Consider the following 26,304-nt stretch of genomic DNA (forward strand, 5'->3'; position numbering starts at 1 on the left):
CTACAACTACAACCTATCTACCTGGTTTAGACTAGTCATTGGTTAGACCAGTCATTAGTCCTACAACTACAACCTATCTACCTGGTTTAGACTAGTCATTGGTTAGACCAGTCATTAGTCCTACAACTACAACCTATCTACCTGGTTTAGACTAGTCATTGGTTAGACCAGTCATTAGTCCTACAACTACAACCTATCTACCTGGTTTAGACTAGTCATTGGTTAGACCAGTCATTAGTCCTACAACTACAACCTATCCCCCTGGTTTAGACTAGTCATTGGTTAGACCAGTCATTAGTCCTACAACTACAACCTATCCCCCTGGTTTAGACTAGTCATTGGTTAGACCAGTCATTAGTCCTACAACTACAACCTATCTACCTGGTTTAGACTAGTCATTGGTTAGACCAGTCATTAGTCCTACAACTACAACCTATCTACCTGGTTTAGACTAGTCATTGGTTAGACCAGTCATTAGTCCTACAACTACAACCTATCTACCTGGTTTAGACTAGTCATTGGTTAGACCAGTCATTAGTCCTACAACTACAACCTATCTACCTGGTTTAGACTAGTCATTGGTTAGACCAGTCATTAGTCCTACAACTACAACCTATCCCCCTGGTTTAGACTAGTCATTGGTTAGACCAGTCATTAGTCCTACAACTACAACCTATCTACCTGGTTTAGACTAGTCATTGGTTAGACCAGTCATTAGTCCTACAACTACAACCTATCTACCTGGTTTAGACTAGTCATTGGTTAGACCAGTCATTAGTCCTACAACTACAACCTATCTACCTGGTTTAGACTAGTCATTGGTTAGACCAGTCATTAGTCCTACAACTACAACCTATCTACCTGGTTTAGACTAGTCATTGGTTAGACCAGTCATTAGTCCTACAACTACAACCTTTCTACCTGGTTTAGACTAGTCATTGGTTAGACCAGTCATTAGTCCTACAACTACAACCTATCTACCTGGTTTAGACTAGTCATTGGTTAGACCAGTCATTAGTCCTACAACTACAACCTATCTACCTGGTTTAGACTAGTCATTGGTTAGACCAGTCATTAGTCCTACAACTACAACCTATCTCAAACCCTCACCCTAAACCTAACCTCTCACGGGGCAGCACACCTAAACCTAACCCGTGTCTAACCAATGACTAGTCTAAACTAAGTATACACCCCATCTACAAGCTCAAACAAAATATTGCTACGACAGTAATATCATATGCAATGTGGCACTATAGATAGTGGCCCTCTGGAGTGAGTGTGGAACTATAGTGGCCCTCTGGAGTGAGTCACTCCTGAGGGACACTACAGACAGTGGCTCTCTGGAGTGAGTGTGGAACTATAGTGTCCCTCTGGAGTGAGTGTGGAACTATAGTGGCCCTCTGGAGTGAGTGTGGAACTACTATAGTGGCCCTCTGGAGTGAGTGTGGAACTATAGTGGCCCTCTGGAGTGAGTGTGGAACTACTATAGTGGCCCTCTGGAGTGAGTGTGGAACTATAGTGGCCCTCTGGAGTGAGTGTGGAACTATATTTGTGGCCCTCTGGAGTGAGTGTGGAACTATAGTGGCCCTCTGGAGTGAGAGTGGAACTATAGTGGCCCTCTGGAGTGAGTGTGGAACTATAGTGGCCCTCTGGAGTGAGTGTGGAACTATAGTGGCCCTTTGGAGTGAGTGTGGAACTATAGTGGCCCTCTGGAGTGAGTGTGGAACTATATTTGTGGCCCTCTGGAGTGAGTGTGGAACTATATTTGTGGCCCTCTGGAGTGAGAGTGGAACTATAGTGGCCCTCTGGAGTGAGTGTGGAACTATAGTGGCCCTCTGGAGTGAGTGTGGAACTATAGTGGCCCTCTGGAGTGAGTGTGGAACTATATTCGTGGCCCTCTGGAGTGAGTGTGGAACTATATTCGTGGCCCTCTGGAGTGAGTGTGGAACTATATTTGTGGCCCTCTGGAGTGAGTGTGGAACTATAGTGGCCCTCTGGAGTGAGTGTGGAACTATAGTGGCCCTCTGGAGTGAGTGTGGAACTATAGTGGCCCTCTGGAGTGAGTGTGGAACTATAGTGGCCCTCTGGAGTGAGTGTGGAACTATAGTGGCCCTCTGGAGTGAGTGTGGAACTATTGTGGCCCCCTGGAGTGAGTGTGGAACTATATTCGTGGCCCTCTGGAGTGAGTGTGGAACTATTGTGGCCCTCTGGAGTGAGTGTGGAACTATATTCGTGGCCCTCTGGAGTGAGTGTGGAACTATTGTGGCCCCCTGGAGTGAGTGTGGAACTATATTCGTGGCCCTCTGGAGTGAGTGTGGAACTATATTCGTGGCCCTCTGGAGTGAGTGTGGAACTATATTCGTGGCCCTCTGGAGTGAGTGTGGAACTATATTCGTGGCCCCCTGGAGTGAGTGTGGAACTATATTCGTGGCCCTCTCCATCGTCAAAGTTGCCCACCCCTGAAGTAGGACGTACATTTCATCAAAAAGTCAGAATATGGAGATAAGAGGGTTTCTGTCCGACAGCAACGATACATACCGTAGCAACATTATGGCTTTTTCTGTGCGTTTTCTGTCCAGGTTCAAGGTGACGGGGTGGTGGATAAACGTTTGCCCAGCTGTTGGCAGTGTCCTAAGTGTGTTCAGGGAATCACTGACCCAGAGGTACGTATCTCAGAGTCACTAGTGATGGGAACTATCGTTCACTTCAGCCAACTGGATCATTCAAGGTCTGTTCATTTCGGTCGTTCTGTACATAATGTTGCTTTCTTACCTTACTATGATTACAATAAAGTCTCTCTAGAAGCGTTAATATTCCAGGCGAGGGGCATGTTGAAGTCAGATATGAAGACAGAAGTATATCCATCTGGTCAAAACCACAGAGAGCTCCCTAGATTACGCGCGGCGAGCCTTTCTTTCTGAGCGCTAAACAAGGAAGTGAACGGCAGCGCGCATGGCGCGAACAGCAAGGAGTACATTGCAGAAGGAGAGGCCAACCCCCCCCAAAAAAGGAAAAAAATCCAAATATTGAATTAAGAGCAGTTAGACAACGAAGATGTCGGTGGTTTGCTGTCTGTACATTTCTCTCACCCAGATGTTTTCTCTCCTTGTAGCCGCCTAAAGAAGAAAAGGTGTTTCCACTGGTAAGTTCAATTCAATTCAATTACATTTTATTAAAGTGTCAAATCACAACACATCCACATGTGAGTCCGGGTCCGCGGTCGCACTTCTGGTGGGCTCCATGAAGAGGCCTGGTCCACGGTCACACTCGGCAGTCAGTTGGGGGTTAATATTAGAGTTCCACGGAACTGCGAAGTGGTGGACGAAAAGAGACTCCGGGGAGGGATTCCCCGGATGTTGGGTTAGTGGTAGGCCTTACTGGAGCCTATACAGTGTATATTCCAAGCACTGCTGGGAGACAAACCCACACAGACAATGTACAATTATGGCATTTAGCAGACACACAACAACAGGTGCGGGTTTTGGCGGGAGGTTCCCCTTACTCAGTTCTCACCCTTATGACTTTATCGGGTGAGCGAGTACTGGAGACCATTTAGTACTGAAGCCCTACATGTTTAATTGACGATGACTAGTGAAAATAGCAAGCTACAAGCTCACAACGCGTTGTGATGTGACACATTGTGAGCTTGTAGATCTGCTATTTTCACTAGTTTTCTGTGACACTCCTGTATGATGAAGCACGGCGATCATTTACTTAAAAACATTAAAAAGTGGAATTGTGAGTTTTCTGCCTTGACAGCAACAGTGTAACTCAGTAACTCACACTATTTTCGTTTACCTGTTACGTGTCTTCAGAAGAGGAAGTCCTCGTCTCTGTTGGAATCGCGCAACGGCAAAATCTTCCGACGCCTCAGACACAGCAGGGACGACCCGACCAGCAACTCAGCGACCGACATGGCCAGCGTGGGAGACGACACGGCCAGCGAGGGAGACGACACGGCCAGCGAGGGAGACGACACGGCCAGCGAGGGAGACCACACGGCCGGCGAGGGAGACGAAGGTTTGTGGCCTGTCTAGAATATTGGTGTTTTAGTGGTGCGTTTAAGTTTATTTATTTAGCACATTTCTTTAATACATATTTAGCGTATAAAAAAATAGACAATACATATCAAAGAACAAAAATACAATACAAGGAAAGGAAGAAGCCAGCTGGCTTATTTGGAATCCTTTCCTGTATGGAAGAGGTCATTGATTAAACAGATTAAAAGTTCATTAAGAACAATTAATACAAAAGTCTACAAGTTGATAAAGGCAGCAGCTGTGCAATAAAGAAATAAACACAGAGACTGCACCAAAAGGGGAAATAAACAATACAACAACAAACACAAAAGAAAATATAACACATCAAAGTAGATCATGTAATCTACAGAGAGGAAGAAATAAGATATCTTCTTTAGATGTTTCTTGCATATTGGCAAGGATAATGAGGAAGTGAAGCATCATGTTTATTAAAATGTCACATGATACGAATCTTACCTCCCATTTAGAGAGATGTGTGTGTGTGTGTGTGTGGGGGGGGGGGGGGGGGGGGGGTCTAATTGGATTTTGAAAGTATTGTCTGTGAGATTCCTTTAGTTTAAGTTTGTCTTCTGGCTGACGAACTGTGCAGTCGGTTTTCACAAAACTCTAGAGGGCCATGCCAAACGATGGAGACACGAAGCCCACAACCATTGGCCAAATTGAAAATGCAAACTTTGACCACGCATAGCTCATGAACCGTTTGACCGCCAGTAATAAAACTTTGATACGCACATGCGTCTCGTCACGCAGAACAACTTTAGTGTTGACCTCTGACCTCTAGATCACCCGCCATTTTGAATTATATGAAAAACAGTTAAAATCTATCTCCTCACAGGATCTTTGATCAAAATGCATGAAACTTTCTACACGAGACAATTAAAAAAAACGGGAGTACAATTTTTTAAGTGAAAAAATGAAGGTTTTATGAGCCAATGAAATTGCTGTTTTAGGAAATTCTTCTTCTTCCCCTAATACATACATGCAGCGTCACAGGTTATGAAACTTTACAGTATGGTAGAGGGTCATGCCAAATAGCACTGAAACCAGTCTTACAGTATGGTAGAGGGTCATGCCAAATAGCACTGAAACCAGTCTTACAGTATGGTAGAGGGTCATGCCAAATAGCACTGAAACCAGTCTTACAGTATGGTAGAGGGTCATGCCAAATAGCACTGAAACCAGTCTTACATTATGGTAGAGGGTCATGCCAAATAGCACTGAAACCAGTCTTACATTATGGTAGAGGGTCATGCCAAATAGCACTGAAACCAGTCTTACAGTATGGTAGAGGGTCATGCCAAATAGCACTGAAACCAGTCTTACAGTATGGTAGAGGGTCATGCCAACTAGCACTGAAACCAGTCTTACAGTGTGGTAGAGGGTCATGCCAAATAGCACTGAAACCAGTCTTACAGTATAGTAGAGGGTCATGCCAAATAGCACTGAAACCAGTCTTACAGTATAGTAGAGGGTCATGCCAAATAGCACTGAAACCAGTCTTACAGTATGGTAGAGGGTCATGCCAAATAGCACTGAAACCAGTCTTACTCCAATTGGCCAAAGGGGGGCGCTATAGCAATCGGTTGAACATAAAACCTTTGAACAGGCATAACTCATGCCTCGTTTGGCCAAAAGCCATGGCGCTTGTTTCCACATGTTCCTTGACTCATGGGGAACACATCTGTCACTTTGACCAGTAAGCTCCGCCCTCAGATTTCCCACCATTTTGAGCAGTTTGAAAAATGTTAAACCTGATTTTCTGCCTGGATTATTGAGCAATTTCTGTGAAATGTTCTACACACAATCTATGCACCAATGGCACCATTATCTGAAATCCCAGTTGAAGAGAAGTTTGTACTGCAAGCAGCTATAACAGGCACTTTGAACAGGCATAACACATGCCTCGTCTGTCTGTCTGTCTGTCTGTCTGTCTGTCTGTCTGTCTGTCTGTCTGTCTGTCTGTCTGTCTGTCTGTCTGTCTGTCTGTCTGTCTGTCTGTCTGTCTGTCGTATGAACAGCTGCAATACCGCAGGGTGACCTACAGTTGAACAGCCTAAAAGGGCTTATTGCTTGGTTCCGTCTTATTGCTGCTTGCAGCTATACTTCTACTTATTTTTGTAATGTCTTCTTCTTTAGATCCAGGGCTATTAAAACACCATTTGACGTCCAGCTCTAACAACATCCATCCTGAAGTGTTCTTGAAGAAACCAGTGATCAAGTTACACAGAATAGGTATGTGCCATTTCTTTATTTAGTTATTGTCTCCACCAGGCCGAAGGCATGGGGAGAGAGTATGTTTTGCACTCCGTCCGTCCATCCGTCCGTCCGTCCGTCCGTCCGTGTGTCCGTCCGTCCGTGTGTCCGTCCGTCCGTGTGTCCGTCCGTCCGTCTGTGAACAGCTAATCTCCGGCACCGTTAACCCGGTCGATGCCAAATTTTGCACACACACTCCCTGGATGCCAACGATGAACCTCTGTTTCCAGAACGGCCTGTTATAGCGCCACCAGGAGGCCGCTTTGTGCAAAACACGTTTTTGGACAGTACACCTACAGATTTTGTCCAAACATCACGCAAATTGGTACACAGTCTCTCTAGAGCCATTCAACGAAACGGGTCTTTCAGATTTCTCAGACTCCATCCTGATTGGCTAAGATTGGCTTCCAAAGTTCGCAGGAGTGCTCAGTTTCAAACAAAATGCTGCAAATCATGAACACATCGTGTGATTTCCGTGAAATTGCGCACGCACATTCCCACTTGGCCGAGGAAGAAATGCCACGTGAACATTTTCAACTCGGCCTCATGGTGGCGCTATAACTGGCCGAAAAGTGTTTTTACCTCCAACTGCATGGATTTGTGGCTAACTTTGTATGCCAACTCCCTAGAGGCCAAGGAAAAACCTTTGCCTGGAATTTTTCACATCTGCACTTTATAGCGCCACCAGGAGGCCGACATATGTCAAACACATTTTCTAATATTACTCCTTCAGATGTTATCCAAATTTCACACAAATCGGTACACATGCTCTCCATAGTCATGTGTTCAAGACGGGTTTGTTTGATTTCTCATAATCCACCTTCATTGCCTACGATTGGCTTCTAAACTTTTCAGGAGTAGCCCGCTTTGTACCCGTTTTGTACAAATCGCCACAACTACTCAACGCAGCGTCCGATTGCGGTGAAACTGTGCATGCATATTCCCACTAGGCTGAGGAAGAAATGCCACTTGACAGTTTTCAAATCAGCCTCATGGTGGCGCTACAACAGGCCAAGCCGTGTCTCCCACACACACCCACACTCACACACACACACACAAAACATGATTATATTACTCCTAAACATTTTGCCAAACATCACACACACACCTCCTGGTGGAGACCTATGCCCAGAAGGGCACTTTTTCTAGTTAGTTTTGATTTTGCCACTTCACCCCTTTTGCAACCAGATCTTATTTGTATGATGTTTAGGACACAAGAAACTATTTCCTGGGGTTTTTATGATGTTTAGGACACAAGAAACTCTTTCCTGGGGGTTTTGTGATGTTTAGGACACAAGAAACTATTTCCTGGGGTTTTTATGATGTTTAGGACACAAGAAACTCTTTCCTGGGGTTTTTATGATGTTTAGGACACAAGAAACTCTTTCCTGGGGTTTTTGTGATGTTTAGGACACAAGAAACTCTTTCCTGGGGTTTTTGTGATGTTTAGGACACAAGAAACTCCTGGGGTTTTTATGTGTGAAATAATGTGTTTTTAGATATTTTAGTCAACGTGTTCATGACCAAAAACCTGTCGTGAAAATGTGGTCTCACTTCCGTCCAGGAAGACCTTTTTGAAAAATGGCTGCCACGCCCACCAGGATGAGAATTTGGGATGGCCCAATATCCACATTTTTTCCCAGTATATCTATCAACACTTCTGCCAAAGTTGGCGCTTTTATCATAAAATGAACGATATGTTAGCTATGCTTCCCCGCTATATGGTTTATTGTGCATATTGCATATCGTTTTTTTGTATTGATTGGCCCCTGTTATCACTGCTTGCAGCTATATGTCTACTTATTTTTGTAATGTCTTCTTCTTTAGATCCAGAGCTATTCAATAATTTGATGTCCAGCTCTAACAACATCCATCCTGAAGTGTTGGTGAAGAAACCAGTGATCAAGTTACACAGAATAGGTATGTGCTGTTTTTTAATTTAGTTATTAGTTTTGATTTTGCCACTTCACCCCTTTTGCAACCAGATCTTATTTGTATGATGTTTTGGACACAAGAAACTCTTTCCTGGGGTTTTTATGTTTAGGACACAAGAAACTCTTTCCTGGGGTTTTTGTGATGTTTAGGACACAATAAACTCTTTCCTGGGGTTTTTATGATGTGTAGGACACAAGAAACTCTTTCCTGGGGTTTTTATGTTTAGGACACAAGAAACTCTTTCCTGGGGTTTTTATGTTTAGGACACAAGAAACTCTTTCCTGGGGTTTTTATGATGTTTAGGACACAAGAAACTCTTTCCTGGGGTTTTTATGTTTAGGACACAAGAAACTCTTTCCTGGGGTTTTTATGTTTAGGACACAAGAAACTCTTTCCTGGGGTTTTTACGTGTGAAATACTGTATGTGTTTTATGTGTGAAATACTGTATGAGTTTTTAGATATTTTAGTCAACATGTTCATGACCAAAAACCTGTCATGAAAATGTGGTCTCACTTCCTTCCTGGACTACAAGACACACCTCCACGCAGCCTCCCCCCTCTCCACAAGGAGGGCTAGTGTCGCAAAGCATTATGGTAATTGTAGGAATCCAGTCAAACCCTATGGTCAAACACACAGACTTCATTATTTTTCTGGCCATAGGGTACACATTTCAAATTGTGCTACCGTTATCATCGACATATATATAGTATAGTATATAGCAGGGCTGCACAGACTTGTTTGACTTGAGAGCTACTTTTGAAATGACCCACCAAAGAAATATGATCTCATTACTGAAAATAGCTTAAAAAAATTACCTGAGAGGGCTTTGGAATAGTGGCTCTGGTGTTACATAACATGACAAACACACTTGGAATGGGAAATAAAGGGAGGGGAAATGGAAATAGTTGTAGTTTTTGTATATAACTTTGTATGCTACTGATGTTTGTGCTCAACACTCTTGAAAACAAAGTAATCTGTTGTGGGTTAAACATTGTGGGTTAACATTTTATTTATGTCAACCAATCAAGTCACCTTAATTAAAGTGTCAGATGCCAAATTATATATATTTATATTAAATTATAGCCTATATGTTTTAGGGCCATGTCATGTGATCTACTGGTAGATCATGATCTACCTTTTGGACACTCCTGGTATATATGCATAGTTTCATTTAAGCAATATTACACGAGAGGGTGTGGGTTAACGTGATTATTGCCACGACAGGGATGCGGTGAGGAACGAGACGAAGTCGAGTTCCGCAAGCATCACTGAAGTGGCAATAATCACGTTAACCCACACCCTCGAGTGTAATATTGCAATTATACAACAGTTACCCTTAAAACTAAGAAAATCGCTGAAAGAATATATTTTTTTAATGACAGATGTAGTCACTATGACCACAAATGTCCCAAGAAACTAGCTAGCCTAGCCACCGAGTTTGTTAGCGCTCTGGGAGAACAGAACAGCTGAATTATTTGTTTTGATTAGGTGGTGAATGGTGCTGGTTTAACCCACGGCTAGAAGGCTGTTTCAACCAATCAGATTGCTTCCTCGAAACGACCTGTGGTATAATATATAGACATTCCACTGTTAGGTTCTTGGCTTACCTATGATTCATGATAACAGTTTTTATGTACATGATCACCCACCATGTGTTGTTCTTGCTTACTGTAAGTCTCTCTGGATTTAGAGTGTCTGATAAATGACTACATTGTGACTGCAGTTTCTTCCAGTGGTGAAATGCCCCTTTGAGGGACCAAGCTCGAAGGGCTTATGGTCCCTTATTGTTTTTGTACTTTTTTTCTTCTTCTTCCGCCACTTATTGCAGTTCTGGACAAGGTTATTATAGTTAACTAAAACTAACGAAAAAATGAAAACTAGAATAAAAAAAAATGTTTTAGTTAACTGAAACTAAACTGAAACTAAAATAAATTAAAAAACGATAACTAAACAAACTGTAGTGTGTTCACAAAACTAACTAAAACTAACTGAAATTATAGACAAAATACCCTTAGTTTTTATAGTCTTTCGGACATTTATAATATTAACCTTTTAAATTCATTCGATTAATTTCCTCATTTCTCCAACAAGTTTTACAGCAGTTTTCAGCACCGTACGGCCGCATGTAGCCACGCGTTACGTCGCTTGTTTACATTCTGCACTGCCTGAAACTGACTGCATGTTACTTGGAGAGAGACGCAAGGAAGTGCTTTGTGGAAAAGGATGATCGTAAAATACGCGGAGCACGTCTGAAGGGTATATAGGCCTATTGTATAAGGGTCGGGCATTCGTGGAATGAGCAACACAGCTAAATGTGTTGGTAGCGCCCCCAAAACATTTGTCAAAATGGCAAGTGGTTGGTATTTATTCACCCTTGCCACAACAGCTTGGTTTGGTATGGAACAGTATCTCTCTCACGGGCAAGACAGAACTTGTCATCATTAAAGGCAATCTCAATGCAGTGAGATTCTGGAGCCAGCGGCGATCCCATATCTTCAGAATCTGGGACCCAACGCCATCCTCCAGGATGACAACGCTTGCCTCAGAGCCAGGATCACAGAGTACCTCCAAAATGTAGGAGTGGAGAGGATGGAATGGCCTGCCGTGAGTCCAGACCTCAACCCAATTGAACACTTGTGGGATCAGCTTGGGCGTGCTGTACGAGTGTACGTGCTGTACGTGCGACCAACAGAACCAAGTGTTGTTTTTTCCTTATTACTGTAGGAGAGTGCAATCATCCAATCCACTAAGCAACTCAAAGCAAGGGTTGGTATACCAACCATTTGCAATTTTGGCACATTTTTCGGGGCGCTACCCACCCGCTTGGCTGTATTGCTCATTCCACGAATGCCCGATCCTTAGAATCTATACAGACTATATACCTCGTTTTATGTACAGGTGACAACGATCAACGATTAAAATGATATGAAACATAAAACAATTGGTATTATCAAAGTAGAGAAATAAAGGACCAAAGTTACATTTCTGAACTTTTGTTGCTGAGTATATATTTTTAAATTGTATATTTTTTGAGGTTTTATTACACAATACTTACTCTGATCTTTTTGAATCCTATACCTGACAAATAAACCAAAGTACGAAAAAAAACTAAAACTAAGCATTTTCACCAAAATAAAAACTAGCAAACCTGCTCTAAAAACGAACTCAAACTAACTGAATTAGAAAAGAAAATAACAAAACTAACTAAAACTAAACTATAATGAAAAAAACAAAACTATTACAACCTTGGTTCTGGATTAACTGTGCAGTCGGGTTTTCGCGAAACGCAACAATATGTTAGAGGACTATGCAAAACTGAAGACGCAAAGCACACAACCATCGGCCAAAGGGTGGCACTATAGCACTTGATTGAAATTGCAAACTTTGAACAGGCATAGCTAATGTTAGGTTATGGTCAGCTATTGAAATGCTTATTTGTTAATTGCATGGTCTTCCTTCTCTCAACTTCAGTGTGTCTATGACTTATTGTGCATATTGTTTTTTTTTATTGATTGGCCCCTGTTATCACTGCTTGCAGCTATATTTCTACTTATTTTTGTAATGTCTTCTTCTTTAGATCCAGGGCTATTAAAACACCATTTGACGTCCAGCTCTAACAACATCCATCCTGGGGTGTTCTTGAAGAAACCAGTGATCAAGTTACACAGAATAGGTATGTGCCATTTATTTTAATTTAGTTATTAGTTTTGATTTTGCCACTTCACCCCTTTTGCAACCAGATCTTTTTTTATGATGTTTAGGACACAAGAAACTCTTTCCTGGGGTTTTTATGTGTGAAATAATGTATGTGTTTTATAATACTGTATGTGTTTTTATGTGTGAAATACTGTATGTGTTTTTAGATATTTTAGTCATGACGCCAACGTGTTCGTGACCAAAAACTATATATATAGTATATAGGCATAGTTTAATTATATAGATATTCCACTAGCTTACGTATGATTCATGATTACTATTTCTATGTATGTGATGTATCACCATGTGTTGTTCTTGCTAACTGTAAATCTCTCTGGATTAAGAGTGTCTGATAAATGCCTACATTGTACATTGTGACTGCAGTTTCTTCCAGCAGCTCCAACAACATCCATTCTAAAGTGTTCCATCAGTGTGTGAGGAAAAGATTTGTAGCAGCGATGCAGACCACCGTGTTGAAACGAGTCATCAAGTTACACACAATAGGTATGTACTGTTTTAGTTTTTAAGCCTGAAGGGCCTCTGGTCCCTTATTGTTCTTGTACCTTATTTCTGAGGCCAAGCCTGAATTGACCTGAATTGACCTTTTATTCTTCTTCTTCCGCCACTTATTGCAGTTGGCTTAACATTCGTTATTTTGCGAAACACAACAAAATGGTAACAAAAAATACATTCCCAAGACTGAGATGTTTGGTGTCTTCTTAAATTAAGCAATATCCCTACGTTCTGATTATCTTTACATTCAAGGTTCATATCGTTGCTGTTGGGAGGAAACCTCTTAAAGGTGTAGTGAAATGAAAAATAAGTTTTTCACACTTTTAGACCATATCCGTGGTCATCATATGGTCATACCTAACAATGGATGCCAAAAAAGTGGGAAAATTCTCATTTTTGTGTGTTTTTATATCAAACGTCCATAAAAATATATTTTGTATTACTTCCTGAAAACGAAAACGTGCTGCGTGATGACGTGTCGAGGCCAACATCGATAAAAGCCAATACAAATTAAGCTCACCAGTTTAATTCCCCATATCTCCGCATCCGTCCAGCACAGGCTGCACAGCTGCTACTGATTACAGAAATCTTCCGTTTGTATTCCCATTCAAGATAACATCCAGAGAGTGTATTACTCGGTTTCAACTTAATCATCACGCTAAAAATGTATCTGAAAACATTATAGGGTAGAAATAAGCCACATTAAGAGTACACTGGTAAAGCTGGCCGACTATCAGATTTGTAAACAAACATCCACAGATTCCACACGCTGTCCTGCGTAGCATAGCTACCCGTCCCTAGCTACCGTCCCATCCCCTGAAGGGATGCGACGCTCTGATTGGTTCAGAAACTTCATAGCGGTGTTTCAACTTGAGACTTCAAAATAAAATGTCCACCATTTCCGTTTCACTACGCCTTTAAGTCCTACTAAACACCCTTTGCGTATGTGTGTTGTTATGAACATATTGAACCAATGGAAAGTATCGAAAAGCGCTTCTGAAAGAACCTCTGAACTCAAACTGTCAGTAGAAACACTTAACTCCACTGCTCTGTGGGGGTATTGACTGTAGGGGTGCAACGGTTCAGTTAGCCCACGGTTCGGTTCGTACCTCGGTATGGGGGCCACGGTTTCGGTTCGGTTTCGGTACAGTTAAAAAGCTTATTTTATTTTTTATTTATTAGCATATATTATTGTATTAGGCAGAGTGAGCACATGCAGGGAAGAGAGGAGATGAGAGTGGCTCCTGGGAGGGGAGGGATTCACACAGCAGAGTGCGTCGTGTAGCACAGAAAAATACTAAAGTTTACAAAAAGATTTAAGGATATTATGCTTATATTATTAGAAGAAGGGTTTCTATCTACAGTCATGGATTGGACATGGAGTATTCTTTTGGGACTCTGACGGAATGTTCTTCTCCTGCTGCGGGTGGAGAGAGCAACAACAACGGGTTGTTTTTGCTCTCCCTCTCTCTGTAGCACTCAAACAGCGAGTGCAGAAGCAGAAGCAGATCTGAACAAACTTACAAAAACGGTGCTTATAGAAGCCTGTTGACGCGAGGTTACTCCGCTGTGTGTGTCTCTGTGTATGACGATCAATAATTATTCCACAGAGTGGTCTTTTCAAGAACAACGTTTAAAGACGAGGGCTGGGTTCTCCTCACCATGCCGTCTTTGTGTGTGTGTGTGTGTGTGACTGTGTGTGTGTGGGGAGAGGGGGTGGGCACAGAGTGCTAAACTTCTGTGACCGAAAGAGTGCTAGACTTCTTAGTAGGACGGTGTGTGACCGATAGAGTGCTATACTTCTAAGTAGGACGGTGTGTGACCGAGAAATACATTCTTCGCAGCTGGAAGAAATTAATTAATTTCAAACCGAAAGACCGCGGTACATTAGGGCGTATTGAACCGTGTATGCTGTACCGAACGGTTCAGTTTTAAACCGTAAACCGCTGCACCCCTAATTGACTGCAGCTCAGTATTTTAGTAATCCAGTGTTGACTGTCATGTTATGTTTCTGCTCCTAGACATCCTGCACATGGTTGTGTGTAAAGAGGAGGTTTCTCCTGAACAGGAGAGGAGCTCCAGTCTGCTCCAGGAGGAACCAGAGCCTCCACACATTAAAGAGGAACAGGAGGAGCTTAAAGATGAACAGGAGGAACTACTTCAAAGACCAGAGGAACCTGTTGGGTCAACATTGACATTACCAGCAGGGACGAGTGAAGTTGATGATGAAGAGAAGTCTTCGCACTGCTTTGAAATCGATGTTGAACTAAAATCAGACACTGACGTCACTGATGACAGTGATGATTGGGACGAGACCAATGAAGGTCAGTCAGTGTTAATACCTTAGAAGCCCGGAACTATTTAATCCATTTCATCCAGGGTGCCCATCATTTGTAGCGCACGGACCACTTTTACCGGCGCACCGGAAGCTGGTGTGCATGTCTGTGTAGCAGCTAACAATAGCCACAACACTCTCGATCGATCGACAACAACGGGAGGTAATAATAAATCTATCGCGACTAGCGACTGGACCGCTGAGCGCCGTCTAACACAGGATCTTTTTTCAGAATTAGACGGGATGATTTAGATCGGGAGTTATGATCGTTTTAAGATTTTTGTTTTCGTCAGCTAAACAGGCAGGGGAGATTTTCGATGACGTGTCACTTTTTGACACATCATCGGATTGGGCAACAAGCGCTCCAAGGCTTCATTGCTCTCGTAAGAGGGACTTTCTTGATTGTACCACCATTTTAACCCACCTCTCGCCTTCTCTCCCTCTCTCTGACACAGGTCAGCCAACATCTTCCTGTCATCACTTGAACAAGACAGCGAAGAAAACCCACATCTGTAAACAATGTAACAAGGGTTTCATTAGCTCATTTCTGCTGAAGATACACTACCGTGTCCACACCGGGGAGAAACCTTTCCACTGTAAACAATGCAACAAGAGTTTCAGCTGCTCATCTTATCTGAAAACACACTACCGTATCCACACCGGGGAGAAACCTTTCCACTGTAAAGATTGCGGCAAGAGTTTCAATCAGTCAGGTTCACTGACAATACATCAACGTATCCACACAGGAGAGAAACCTTTCCACTGTAAACGTTGCAGCAAGAGTTTCAGCGATTTAGGCAATCTGAACACACACAAGCGTTTCCACACAGGAGAAAGACCTTTCCGTTGTACACAGTGCGACAAGAGTTTCAGATATCCATCTAATCTGAAGACACACAAGCTTATCCACACTGGAGAAAGACCTTTTTGTTGTACACAGTGCGACAAGAGTTTCAAAAAATCTAAAGATCTGAAAGCACACCTGCGTATCCACACGGGAGAGAAACCTTTCCACTGTACAGATTGTGACAAGAGTTTCAGATATCCATCTAATCTGAAGAAACACCAGCGTATCCACACGGGAGAAAAACCATCAGGTCCTCTCCAGAGACACCTGCGTGTCCACACTGGAGAGAAACCATCAGGTCCTCTCAAGAAACAACAACGTATCCACACTGGAGAAAATCCGTCAGGTCCTCTCAAGAAACACCAACGTATCCACACTGGAGAAAATCCGTCAGGTCCTCTCCAGAGACACCTGCGTGTTCACACTGGAGAGAAACCGTCAGGTCCTCTCAAGAAACACCTGAGTGTCCACACTGGAGAGAAACCGTCAGGTCCTCTCCAGAGACACCTGCGTGTCCACACTGGAGAGAAACCGTCAGGTCCTCTCAAGAAGCACCTGCGTGTCCACACTGGAAAGAAACCGTCAGGTCCTCTCAAGAAACACCAACGTATCCACACTGGAGAGAAACCGTTCAACTGTACACAGTGTGACAAGAGTTTTAAATATCCATATCACCTGAAAACACACAAGCGTATCCACACGAGAGAAAAACCTTTCAACTGTACAAAGTGTGACAAGAGTTTCAAATATCCATCTCAATTGAAGACACACAAGCGTGTCCACACTGGAGAAAAAACATTCCACTGTAAACGGTGTAACAAGAGTTTCAAATCTCCATGGAATCTTAAGACACACAAGCGTGTCCACACCGGAGGAAAACCTTTCCACTGTAAATATTGTGACAAGAGTTTTAAATATCCATGGAATCTGAAGACACACCAGCGTATCCACACTGGAGAAAAACCATTCCAATGTAAACATTGTGGCAAGAGTTTCAGTCAGTCAGGTACTCTGAAGTCACACCAACGTATCCACACGAGAGAAAAACCTTTCCACTGTACACAGTGCGACAAGAGTTTCAGTTGGACATATTCCCTGAACCAACATCAGCGTATTCACGCTGGAGAAAAAACATTCCACTGTAAACAGTGCGACAAGAGTTTCAGTCGGACATATTTCCTGAACCAACACCAGCGTGTCCACACTGGAGAAAAACAATCTATCCTCTAATCTATCCCCCGCAACCACCGCTTTTACATAAACATACATAGGTACTAGACCAAAAAAAAAGCCTTCGACACCATAGATCATAAAATACTTCTTCAAAAAATGAAGAAATATGGAATTAGAGGAGTTGCAAATAATTGGCTAAAAAGTTATCTCCATGAAAGGCAACAATGTTAATTTCAAAAATGTAGATTCTTGCACACAAATCATCACACATGGAGTCCCCCATGGTTCTGTACTTTGCCCCAAACTATTTATTATGTACATAAATGATATATGTGAAGCACTGACATCACTTAAATGTGTCCTATTTGCGGATGACACAAGCTTATACAGCTCAGGAAAAGACCTAAAACAGCTTATGTGCACAGTGAAAAGAGAGCTAGAAGCACTCAAGAAGAGGTTTGACACAAACAAACTATCGCTGAACTTAAGTAAAACAAAATATATGATCTTTAGTAATAAAATAATAGATAACTCTGTTAAATTAACAATAAATGACATGGAAATTGAATGAGTACATGAAAATAAATTCTTAGGTGTCATAGTAGATAGTAAATTAAATTGGAAATCACATGTAGTAAACGTACAATCAAAAATGTCATAGCTATATTATATAAAATAAATGACCTAGTGAATAAAGATTCACTATACACGTTGTATTGTTCCCTCATACTTCCATACTTAAAGGGGCATTCCACTAATTTTCAACATTTTACTATCATTACTGTCATTAATATACAATAGAGCTGTTGTGTGGAAATAATAAAAAAGTCCCCCCATTCTGTGTTTCCTAAAACTGTAAGTATGAAAGAAAATCATTAACATGGTGAAACACATCTTGATGACATCAAGATGTGTTTCACCATGTTAATGATTTTCTTTTCAGATCTCCAGTTCTAGGAAACACAGAATGGGGGGACTTTTTTATTATTTCCACACAACAGGTATGTTAATGACAGTAAAATGTTGAAAATGAGTGGAATGCCCCTTTAACATATTGTGTGGAGGTATGGGGGAACACATAAAAAAAAAACTATAACAAAACCAATTTTCATGTTACAAAAAAAAGCCATAAGAATCATAAATAAAACTGAATATCTTGCAGCTACAAACCCACTATTCATCTGCAAACACACACTAAAATGTGAAGATATAGTCAACCTAAACTGCAATAGTCATGTACAAAATTTAAAAAAAATACTACCATTATCCATACAGGAGCTGTTTGAAATGAGAGAATCCCAGTACAACCTCAGGGGGACATGTGTATTAAAACAAAAAGGGGCAAGGACCAACACAAAGGGTAGATGTATATCTAAAATATGGGTTGACTTGTGGAATAGCCTGGATAATGAACTAAAGCTATGCACATCACTTTAAGCTATTTAAAAGTAGGGTATTAAATAGATATAAAACATTATCATAAGATCATTATTATTATCATAAGATCATTATTATTAACATTAAACATTAACATAAGATTATTATCATAAGTTCAAAAAAGACTACGTTCTCCTTTGTATTTTGTTTCTTTTCTTTGTATTCATTTTGTATTTTGTTTATTTTCTTAAAAAAGGCTGTAGGCAAAATAAGCTTCGGATTCAGCCTAGACCTTTTCGGTGCTACCTCTTGGTAAAAAAAAAACTTAAATACAAATGATGAAACCGAAATAAACTATTCATTTAATTCAATTCAGGGGTGCAACGTTACATTTTAACAGCGATACGATACGTATCACGATACATGGTTGACGATACGATACATGGACGATATTGGTTCATTATGGCGATACGATTCACTAAAATTGATCTGCACAGGGACACTCATGGGGGTTAATCCGGCCCTGCACTCGGTCAAGTGGTTTCCCCAAATTCAAGGTACCAAAAGTTATCTCTGAACTTGGTAGATCTGCTTTTGGCTTCTGTGGCCCAAATACATCCATGGAATGACCTGCAAACGACATTGAAACTGACTCCGTGAGTCGTTTTAAAACCTTGGTGAGCACACAGACTCCCACAATATGTAACTGTTTTTAGATCGTTTTGAAATTTGTCTTAGCTTTTTATTTGTAAACCTACTGTATGTAATTCACAACTATACCTTTTGTTTTTCTTCTCCTGATCTTCTGATGTATTGTGATATTGTATTACTCGACGACACTGAAAATGAATTTGATAACTCAGTGTAATTTAGAGAATAAACAAAACCTGAATGAATGAGTAAGGGTTGGTTACGCAGTTCAAATGTTTTCGAAATAAATAGATAAAAAATCTATATTATAAAATTCAAGCCTTGTGTTGGTGATTCATGAGTAATGTGAGTAACTTGGTGAACATGTAAAATAACAGTATAGCTGTAGCCTACAATAACAGTATAGCTGTAGCCTACAATAACAGTATAGCTGTAGCCTACAATAAGCTAACCTTTGTGCCTCTTTACACTGATTTATACTATGTAACATCGACTAATTAACAGTGAGCACATCCTGATGTTGTATTTCGTGGCCATTAACAATTTAGTGAGTTACACAGATCTACAGATCTACACAGACACAGATCTAGGTGATGATCCAGTCATAGTGAGTGGGCTACACAGATCTAGGAGATGATCCAGTCTTAGTGAGTGGGCTACACAGATCTAGGTGATGATCCAGTCTTAGTGAGTGGGCTACACAGATCTAGGAGATGATCCAGTCTTAGTGAGTGGGCTACACAGATCTAGGTGATGATCCAGTCTTAGTGAGTGGGCTACACAGATCTAGGTGATGATCCAGTCTTAGTGAGTGGGCTACACAGATCTAGGAGATGATGCAGTCTTAGTGAGTGGGCTACACAGATCTAGGTGATGATCCAGTCATAGTGAGTGGGCTACACAGATCTAGGTGATGATCCAGTCTTAGTGAGTGGGCTACACAGATCTAGGAGATGATGCAGTCTTAGTGAGTGGGCTACACAGATCTAGGTGATGATCCAGTCATAGTGAGTGGGCTACACAGATCTAGGAGATGATCCAGTCTTAGTGAGTGGTGGTGGTGTGACTGACGCATCGACGGACTGACAGGTTTTGCAGGTTTTCATAGTAATCTGTGACCTACGGTTGTAATTGGGGATGTCTGTAGCGGTTAATTTCCCAGCCGGGTAGACGACAGCATTATCCGGTTAATTAACGGTTGTTGATTTTGTTTTATTTATTATAATAGCCCAAATGTAATATGCATGTATACATAACGTTGGTAGACGAATGGTAGCCTATAGGCTACATTTATGTATGCTCCTTTAAAAGACAAAAAAAGCAACATTTAACAATGCAAGTAAATTGTTTAGGCTTTATCATCAATAAACGCATCGTGATCTGCACGCATGCATCTGCGCAGCGAGTCCAAAACACAATGCAACGCTCCATTCTATATCTGAACAACCTACCATGGCTACCTACCTATAAAGCAGCGGATTTGTCCGTTATCACTGCATTAAATATATACGAAATCAACCGTCATCATGACGTTAGAATGTGGCCAATATGGCCATACTGGCATACTAGACATGGTGGTGTTTGGCTGTGTTCACCCGGACTGCACGCATGCAGGGTGGTGGTACAGACATAGTCAAGGACTCCCCCTGCTGGACGTGTCATTTCCAACTATTGTCGGGGCATGGAAACTAGGGGCTACTAATATTTACTACTCTCTGCCTATCTGGACATAACTCGGACGGCGCTGAGTCGCCTCCGTCATTGACAAGAGGGTGTGTGTGTGACCGCAATCTCCTTTTCTTTTTTTTGTGAAATGTTCAACTCAATTGAGCAAGATCTGCATTGGCCAGTCTATGACATCAGATATGACAGTTTCCGAAGTGATTGCATAAGTCATGCATGATGACATCATGGCGGCGCAGGAACCAAGCGGCTATTGCACCTCCAGCCAACACCGCAGTGGTAATGGCTTCGCGGCAGTAAGTGGCTATGATGGCCTGAAAGTGGAAACCACGGGCAGGTTCTTCGGGCAGACGTTCAGGGATGATCAGACCACAGAGGATCGCACGGAACACGACAGACCACAGTTCATCTGCCGTACGATGTACTGGTTCAGGAGCAACAGCGATGGGGGGACCACAGCGGAATGCGCGGGACACGACAGACCACAGTTAACCTGGCGTACGGCGTACTGGTCTGGGGGCCCCGGCGATGGGCCGTCCATGGGCCACCACATCAGCCCAGCTCTTCTTCCCAGCTTGTATTGTTCTCACATCATCATCTTTTGAGCGTTCATCTGCCAGACGGACGGATTCATCAGAATCAGATTCAGAATCAGAAGAGTTGCTGGCTCTGTATTGCCCTCAACAGGCCAGTGGTAACTTCATAACTCTCAGTAGTATCATATCTCTCTGGGTGTCCAGTGTCTATTTCGTGCTGTGTTAAATAGACACGGAGGATACGTCGAGTTAGAGCACGTCCTTCAGCAACACCATCAGCAACTGGTTCGACCACTAAAAGGATTCTGTCCACGTTGCCGTTCGTCATACCGACGTTGGCCCTAATGTATTGTGGTATTCGTCCAGTTGGGGGCATTCGCCTATTTAGACTTCCCAAAATTAACAATTGATTGTCGGCCATAGCACGTGGTACAATTTCTTCACGGTTCAGAAATTCATGGAGACCAAAATGTTCATCGTTGAAGTCCCTGTTGCAGCACCACTGTTCTCAGTCCTTTTGACTGTTGCAGCACCACTGTTCTCAGTCCTTTACTGTTGCAGCACCACTGTTTTCAGTCCTTTTGACTGTTGCAGCACCACTGTTCTCAGTCCTTTACTGTTGCAGCACCACTGTTTTCAGTCCTTTTGACTGTTGCGGCACCACTGTTTTCAGTCCTTTTGACTGTTGCAGCACCACTGTTCTCAGTCCTTTTGACTGTTTCAGCACCACTGTTCTCAGTCCTTTTGACTGTTGCGGCACCACTGTTCTCAGTCCTTTTGGCTCTTGCGGCACCACTGTTCTCAGTCCTTTTGACTGTTGCAGCCCCACTGTTCTCAGTCCTTTTGACTGTTGCGGCACCACTGTTTTCAGTCCTTTTGACTGTTGCGGCACCACTGTTCTCAGTCCTTTTGACTGTTGCGGCACCACTGTTCTCAGTCCTTTTGACTGTTGCAGCACCACTGTTCTCAGTCCTTTTGACTGTTGCAGCACCACTGTTCTCAGTCCTTTACTGTTGCAGCACCACTGTTCTCAGTCCTTTTGACTGTTGCAGCACCACTGTTCTCAGTCCTTTACTGTTGCAGCACCACTGTTCTCAGTCCTTTTGACTGTTGCAGCACCACTGTTCTCAGTCCTTTTGACTGTTGCAGCACCACTGTTCTCAGTCCTTTTGACTGTTGCGGCACCACTGTTTTCAGTCCTTTTGACTGTTGCGGCACCACTGTTCTCAGTCCTTTTGACTGTTGCAGCACCACTGTTCTCAGTCCTTTTGACTGTTGCAGCACCACTGTTCTCAGTCCTTTTGACTGTTGCAGCACCACTGTTCTCAGTCCTTTACTGTTGCAGCACCACTGTTCTCAGTCCTTTTGACTGTTGCAGCACCACTGTTCTCAGTCCTTTACTGTTGCAGCACCACTGTTCTCAGTCCTTTTGACTGTTGCAGCACCACTGTTCTCAGTCCTTTTGACTGTTGCGGCACCACTGTTCTCAGTCCTTTTGACTGTTGCAGCACCACTGTTCTCAGTCCTTTTGACTGTTGCAGCACCACTGTTCTCAGTCCTTTACTGTTGCAGCACCACTGTTCTCAGTCCTTTTGACTGTTGCAGCACCACTGTTCTCAGTCCTTTACTGTTGCAGCACCACTGTTCTCAGTCCTTTTGACTGTTGCAGCACCACTGTTCTCAGTCCTTTTGACTGTTGCAGCACCACTGTTCTCAGTCCTTTTGACTGTTGCAGCACCACTGTTCTCAGTCCTTTTGACTGTTGCAGCACCACTGTTCTCAGTCCTTTTGACTGTTGCGGCACCACTGTTCTCAGTCCTTTACTGTTGCAGCACCACTGTTCTCAGTCCTTTTGACTGTTGCAGCACCACTGTTCTCAGTCCTTTACTGTTGCAGCACCACTGTTCTCAGTCCTTTTGGCTCTTGCGGCACCACTGTTCTCAGTCCTTTTGACTGTTGCAGCACCACTGTTCTCAGTCCTTTTTGACTGTTGCAGCACCACTGTTCTCAGTCCTTTACTGTTGCAGCACCACTGTTCTCAGTCCTTTTGACTGTTGCAGCACCACTGTTCTCAGTCCTTTTGGCTCTTGCAGCACCACTGTTCTCAGTCCTTTTGACTGTTGCAGCACCACTGTTCTCAGTCCTTTACTGTTGCAGCACCACTGTTCTCAGTCCTTTACTGTTGCAGCACCACTGTTCTCAGTCCTTTTGACTGTTGCGGCACCACTGTTCTCAGTCCTTTACTGTTGCAGCACCACTGTTCTCAGTCCTTTACTGTTGCAGCACCACTGTTCTCAGTCCTTTACTGTTGCAGCACCACTGTTCTCAGTCCTTTACTGTTGCAGCACCACTGTTCTCAGTCCTTTACTGTTGCAGCACCACTGTTCTCAGTCCTTTACTGTTGCGGCACCACTGTTCTCAGTCCTTTACTGTTGCAGCACCACTGTTCTCAGTCCTTTACTGTTGCAGCACCACTGTTCTCAGTCCTTTTGGCTGTTGCGGCACCACTGTTCTCAGTCCTTTTGACTGTTGCGGCACGACTGTTCTCAGTCCTTTTGACTGTTGCGGCACCACTGTTCTCAGTCCTTTACTGTTGCGGCACCACTGTTTTCAGTCCTTTTGACTGTTGCAGCACCACTGTTCTCAGTCCTTTTGACTGTTGCAGCACCACTGTTCTCAGTCCTTTTGACTGTTGCAGCACCACTGTTCTCAGTCCTTTTGCCTGTTGCAGCACCACTGTTCTCAGTCCTTTTGACTGTTGCAGCACCACTGTTTTCAGTCCTTTTGACTGTTGCGGCACCACTGTTCTCAGTCCTTTTGACTGTTGCAGCACCACTGTTCTCAGTCGTTGAATATCTTGAAACTACTCAGTTACTTGGTCCATCGACCACCAAGCCGTCGTTACATGCACATTATATAGTGCTGTTTGCTGTTGTCATATCCATGTCGTCATCATTGTGTCCAAATGTGTTTTTGGTGCTTATTTATGGATCTGTGTGGTGGAGAAAAAATCACACCTGTGTGAAGTGAGGGGCGCTAACATATTAAAGTCTAACTCATGTTATTAAAGTCTATTTCCGTAGACAACGCCCTGGTAACGTCTGTCCCAACAGCCAGGAACCTTGGTGTTGTCCTGGACAGTCAGCTCTCGTTCAAAACTCACATCACAGCTGTCACTCGATCCTGCAGGTTCACACTCTACAACATACGACGAATTAGACCGTTCCTTACCCAGGAATCAGCCCAGCTCCTAATCCAGACAACAGTCTTGTCAAAACTCGACTATTGTAACTCCCTCCTTACTGGCCTACCGGCATGTGCACTTAAGCCTCTCCAACTGATCCAAAATGCCGCAGCTCGCTTGGTCTTCAACCAGCCAAAATTCTCACATGTCTCCCCCCTGCTCCGCTCCCTCCACTGGCTCCCGGTCGCTGCCCGCACAGAATACAAAACCCTGATGCTGGCATTCAAAGCAACCAGAGGTATGGCTCCCCCATATCTTGCAAGTATGATTGAACCCTACAAACCCTCCCGCTCACTTAGATCAGCCAATGCAGGGAAGCTGGAAGTACCCTCACTAAAAACGCCGGGACAACGCTCCACACGTCCCAAACTCTTCTCCCTTCTGGCTCCAAAACTGTGGAATGCACTCCCCGTTGCAGTCAGAACCGCAGCATCACTCCCAATCCTCCGCCGTAGTCTGAAAACCCACCTTTTCAGACTCCATCATGCCCCATAGCACTTACCCTACCCCCTTAGATAGCATCTCGGTAAACTCTTTGATACAGACTTATAGCATGTTATGTGGACAGCACTATAATTGCATTGTATGTAGTCATAGCACGTCATAGTACATGTATAGCATAGTGTAGTATATATGTATAGTTTAATATGTATAGTTTCATTATATAGTTACGATCTTAGTTTACGCATGTTTCATGATAAATGCTTTTTATGTGATGTATTCCCATGCTTTTTTGTTCTTGCTTAATGTAAATCGCTCTGGATTAAGAGCGTCTGCTAAATGCCTAAATTGTAATTGTAATGTTGATTAGGTGATGTAAAACAAACGGTGCAAACACAAACATTAAACGCCATCTCCCCTCATTGTCAATGGCATTGTCAAACAAACATTGAACTAAAGACAAACATTAAACATGTGTATAGGAAAAATCACACCCGTGTGAACTGAGTGGTGTAAGGTCTTATATAGACTGATCAGCTGTGGTCTGACGTAATGTCTGACATAATGAAATCACACCCGTGTGAACTGGGTGACCATAGCAACCATGCTCATTTTTTGGTACGAACAGACAGACAGACAAACTAACAAAGCCAGTTGTACACTCAAAAAATCACACCCGTGTGAACTGAGTGGTGTAAGGTTTTATATAGCATGATCAGCTGTGCTGAGCTGGGTCTCAAAGACTGAATGGCCTTTAGGTCTGATTCTGGTAGGGTCGTCTTCTGATGTGATGATTTGTGACCATGAAGTTGATTCAGCTGGAGTTTTTGTCCGATGTGAGGTATTATATAAGGTAAGGTATTATATAGCCTGATCAGCTCTGATCTGACGTAATGAAATCACACCCGGATGTGATTTCACAACTGGCTTTTTTTGTGCAGAAAAAATGAGCATGGTTGCTACGGTCATCCAGTTCACCCGGGTGTGATTTAATTACGTCAGAAATTATTTTGAACATAGCAACCATGCTCATTTTTTCTGCACAAAAAAGCCAGTTTTAGGAGTGGTTTACACCACTCAAAAACAAGATACGGCACGGGGAGGGGGGTGGTCGTGCAGCACACGTGGCTGTGTTGGTCGCGGAGTGGATGGCAGATAGTCTGATACTGGACACACAAAACAACCCTCTGTATCTAATATAAATATTTTTCAAGGCAGCACGCGTTGCTCTTCCTTAAGGCAAGATCCAGGGCATAATGGATTATGACAACAGAGGAATCACATTACTCAGCCTCACTGGGAAAGTTCGAGGATATCGGTTCTCTTCACGGATTGGCCAAGTTTCACGTGACATCACAACATACTATATAAGGAAGATGACTTTAAATGTGTTTCCTTCTCCAATAACAGGGAATGATCTGCAAAGATCCTCAACAGAGAAAACTAATAAAACTCCACGTTAATTGCTGGCTGTGGACATGCTGCGCTGGGGGGAGCCTCTGAAAGGAGGAGGAGCCCTGAACAGAGAGCATCCTGCTGCCGTGGCGGTGGGCGGGGACAAGGTCTACGCTTTCGGAGG

The 26,304-nt window shown here is 42.9% G+C and overlaps 1 protein-coding gene across 1 annotated transcript in view; it reads left to right on the forward strand.

The window, feature by feature from the left end:
* LOC306928747 (uncharacterized protein) overlaps positions 1-26,304 on the forward strand; it is a gene marked incomplete at its 3' end in the record, with an annotated part of 86,887 nt that overhangs the window by 32,988 nt on the left and 27,595 nt on the right. The window contains exons 6-7 of the mRNA XM_079509019.1: positions 2,580-2,663; positions 3,113-3,142. Coding sequence (XP_079365145.1) covers positions 2,580-2,663; positions 3,113-3,142 — 114 coding nt within the window. The remainder of the gene's footprint in view (positions 1-2,579; positions 2,664-3,112; positions 3,143-26,304) is intronic.

The sequence above is a fragment of the Electrona antarctica genome (assembly GCF_951216825.1).
Source record: "Electrona antarctica genome assembly, chromosome: 8".
NCBI lineage: Eukaryota > Metazoa > Chordata > Actinopteri > Myctophiformes > Myctophidae > Electrona > Electrona antarctica.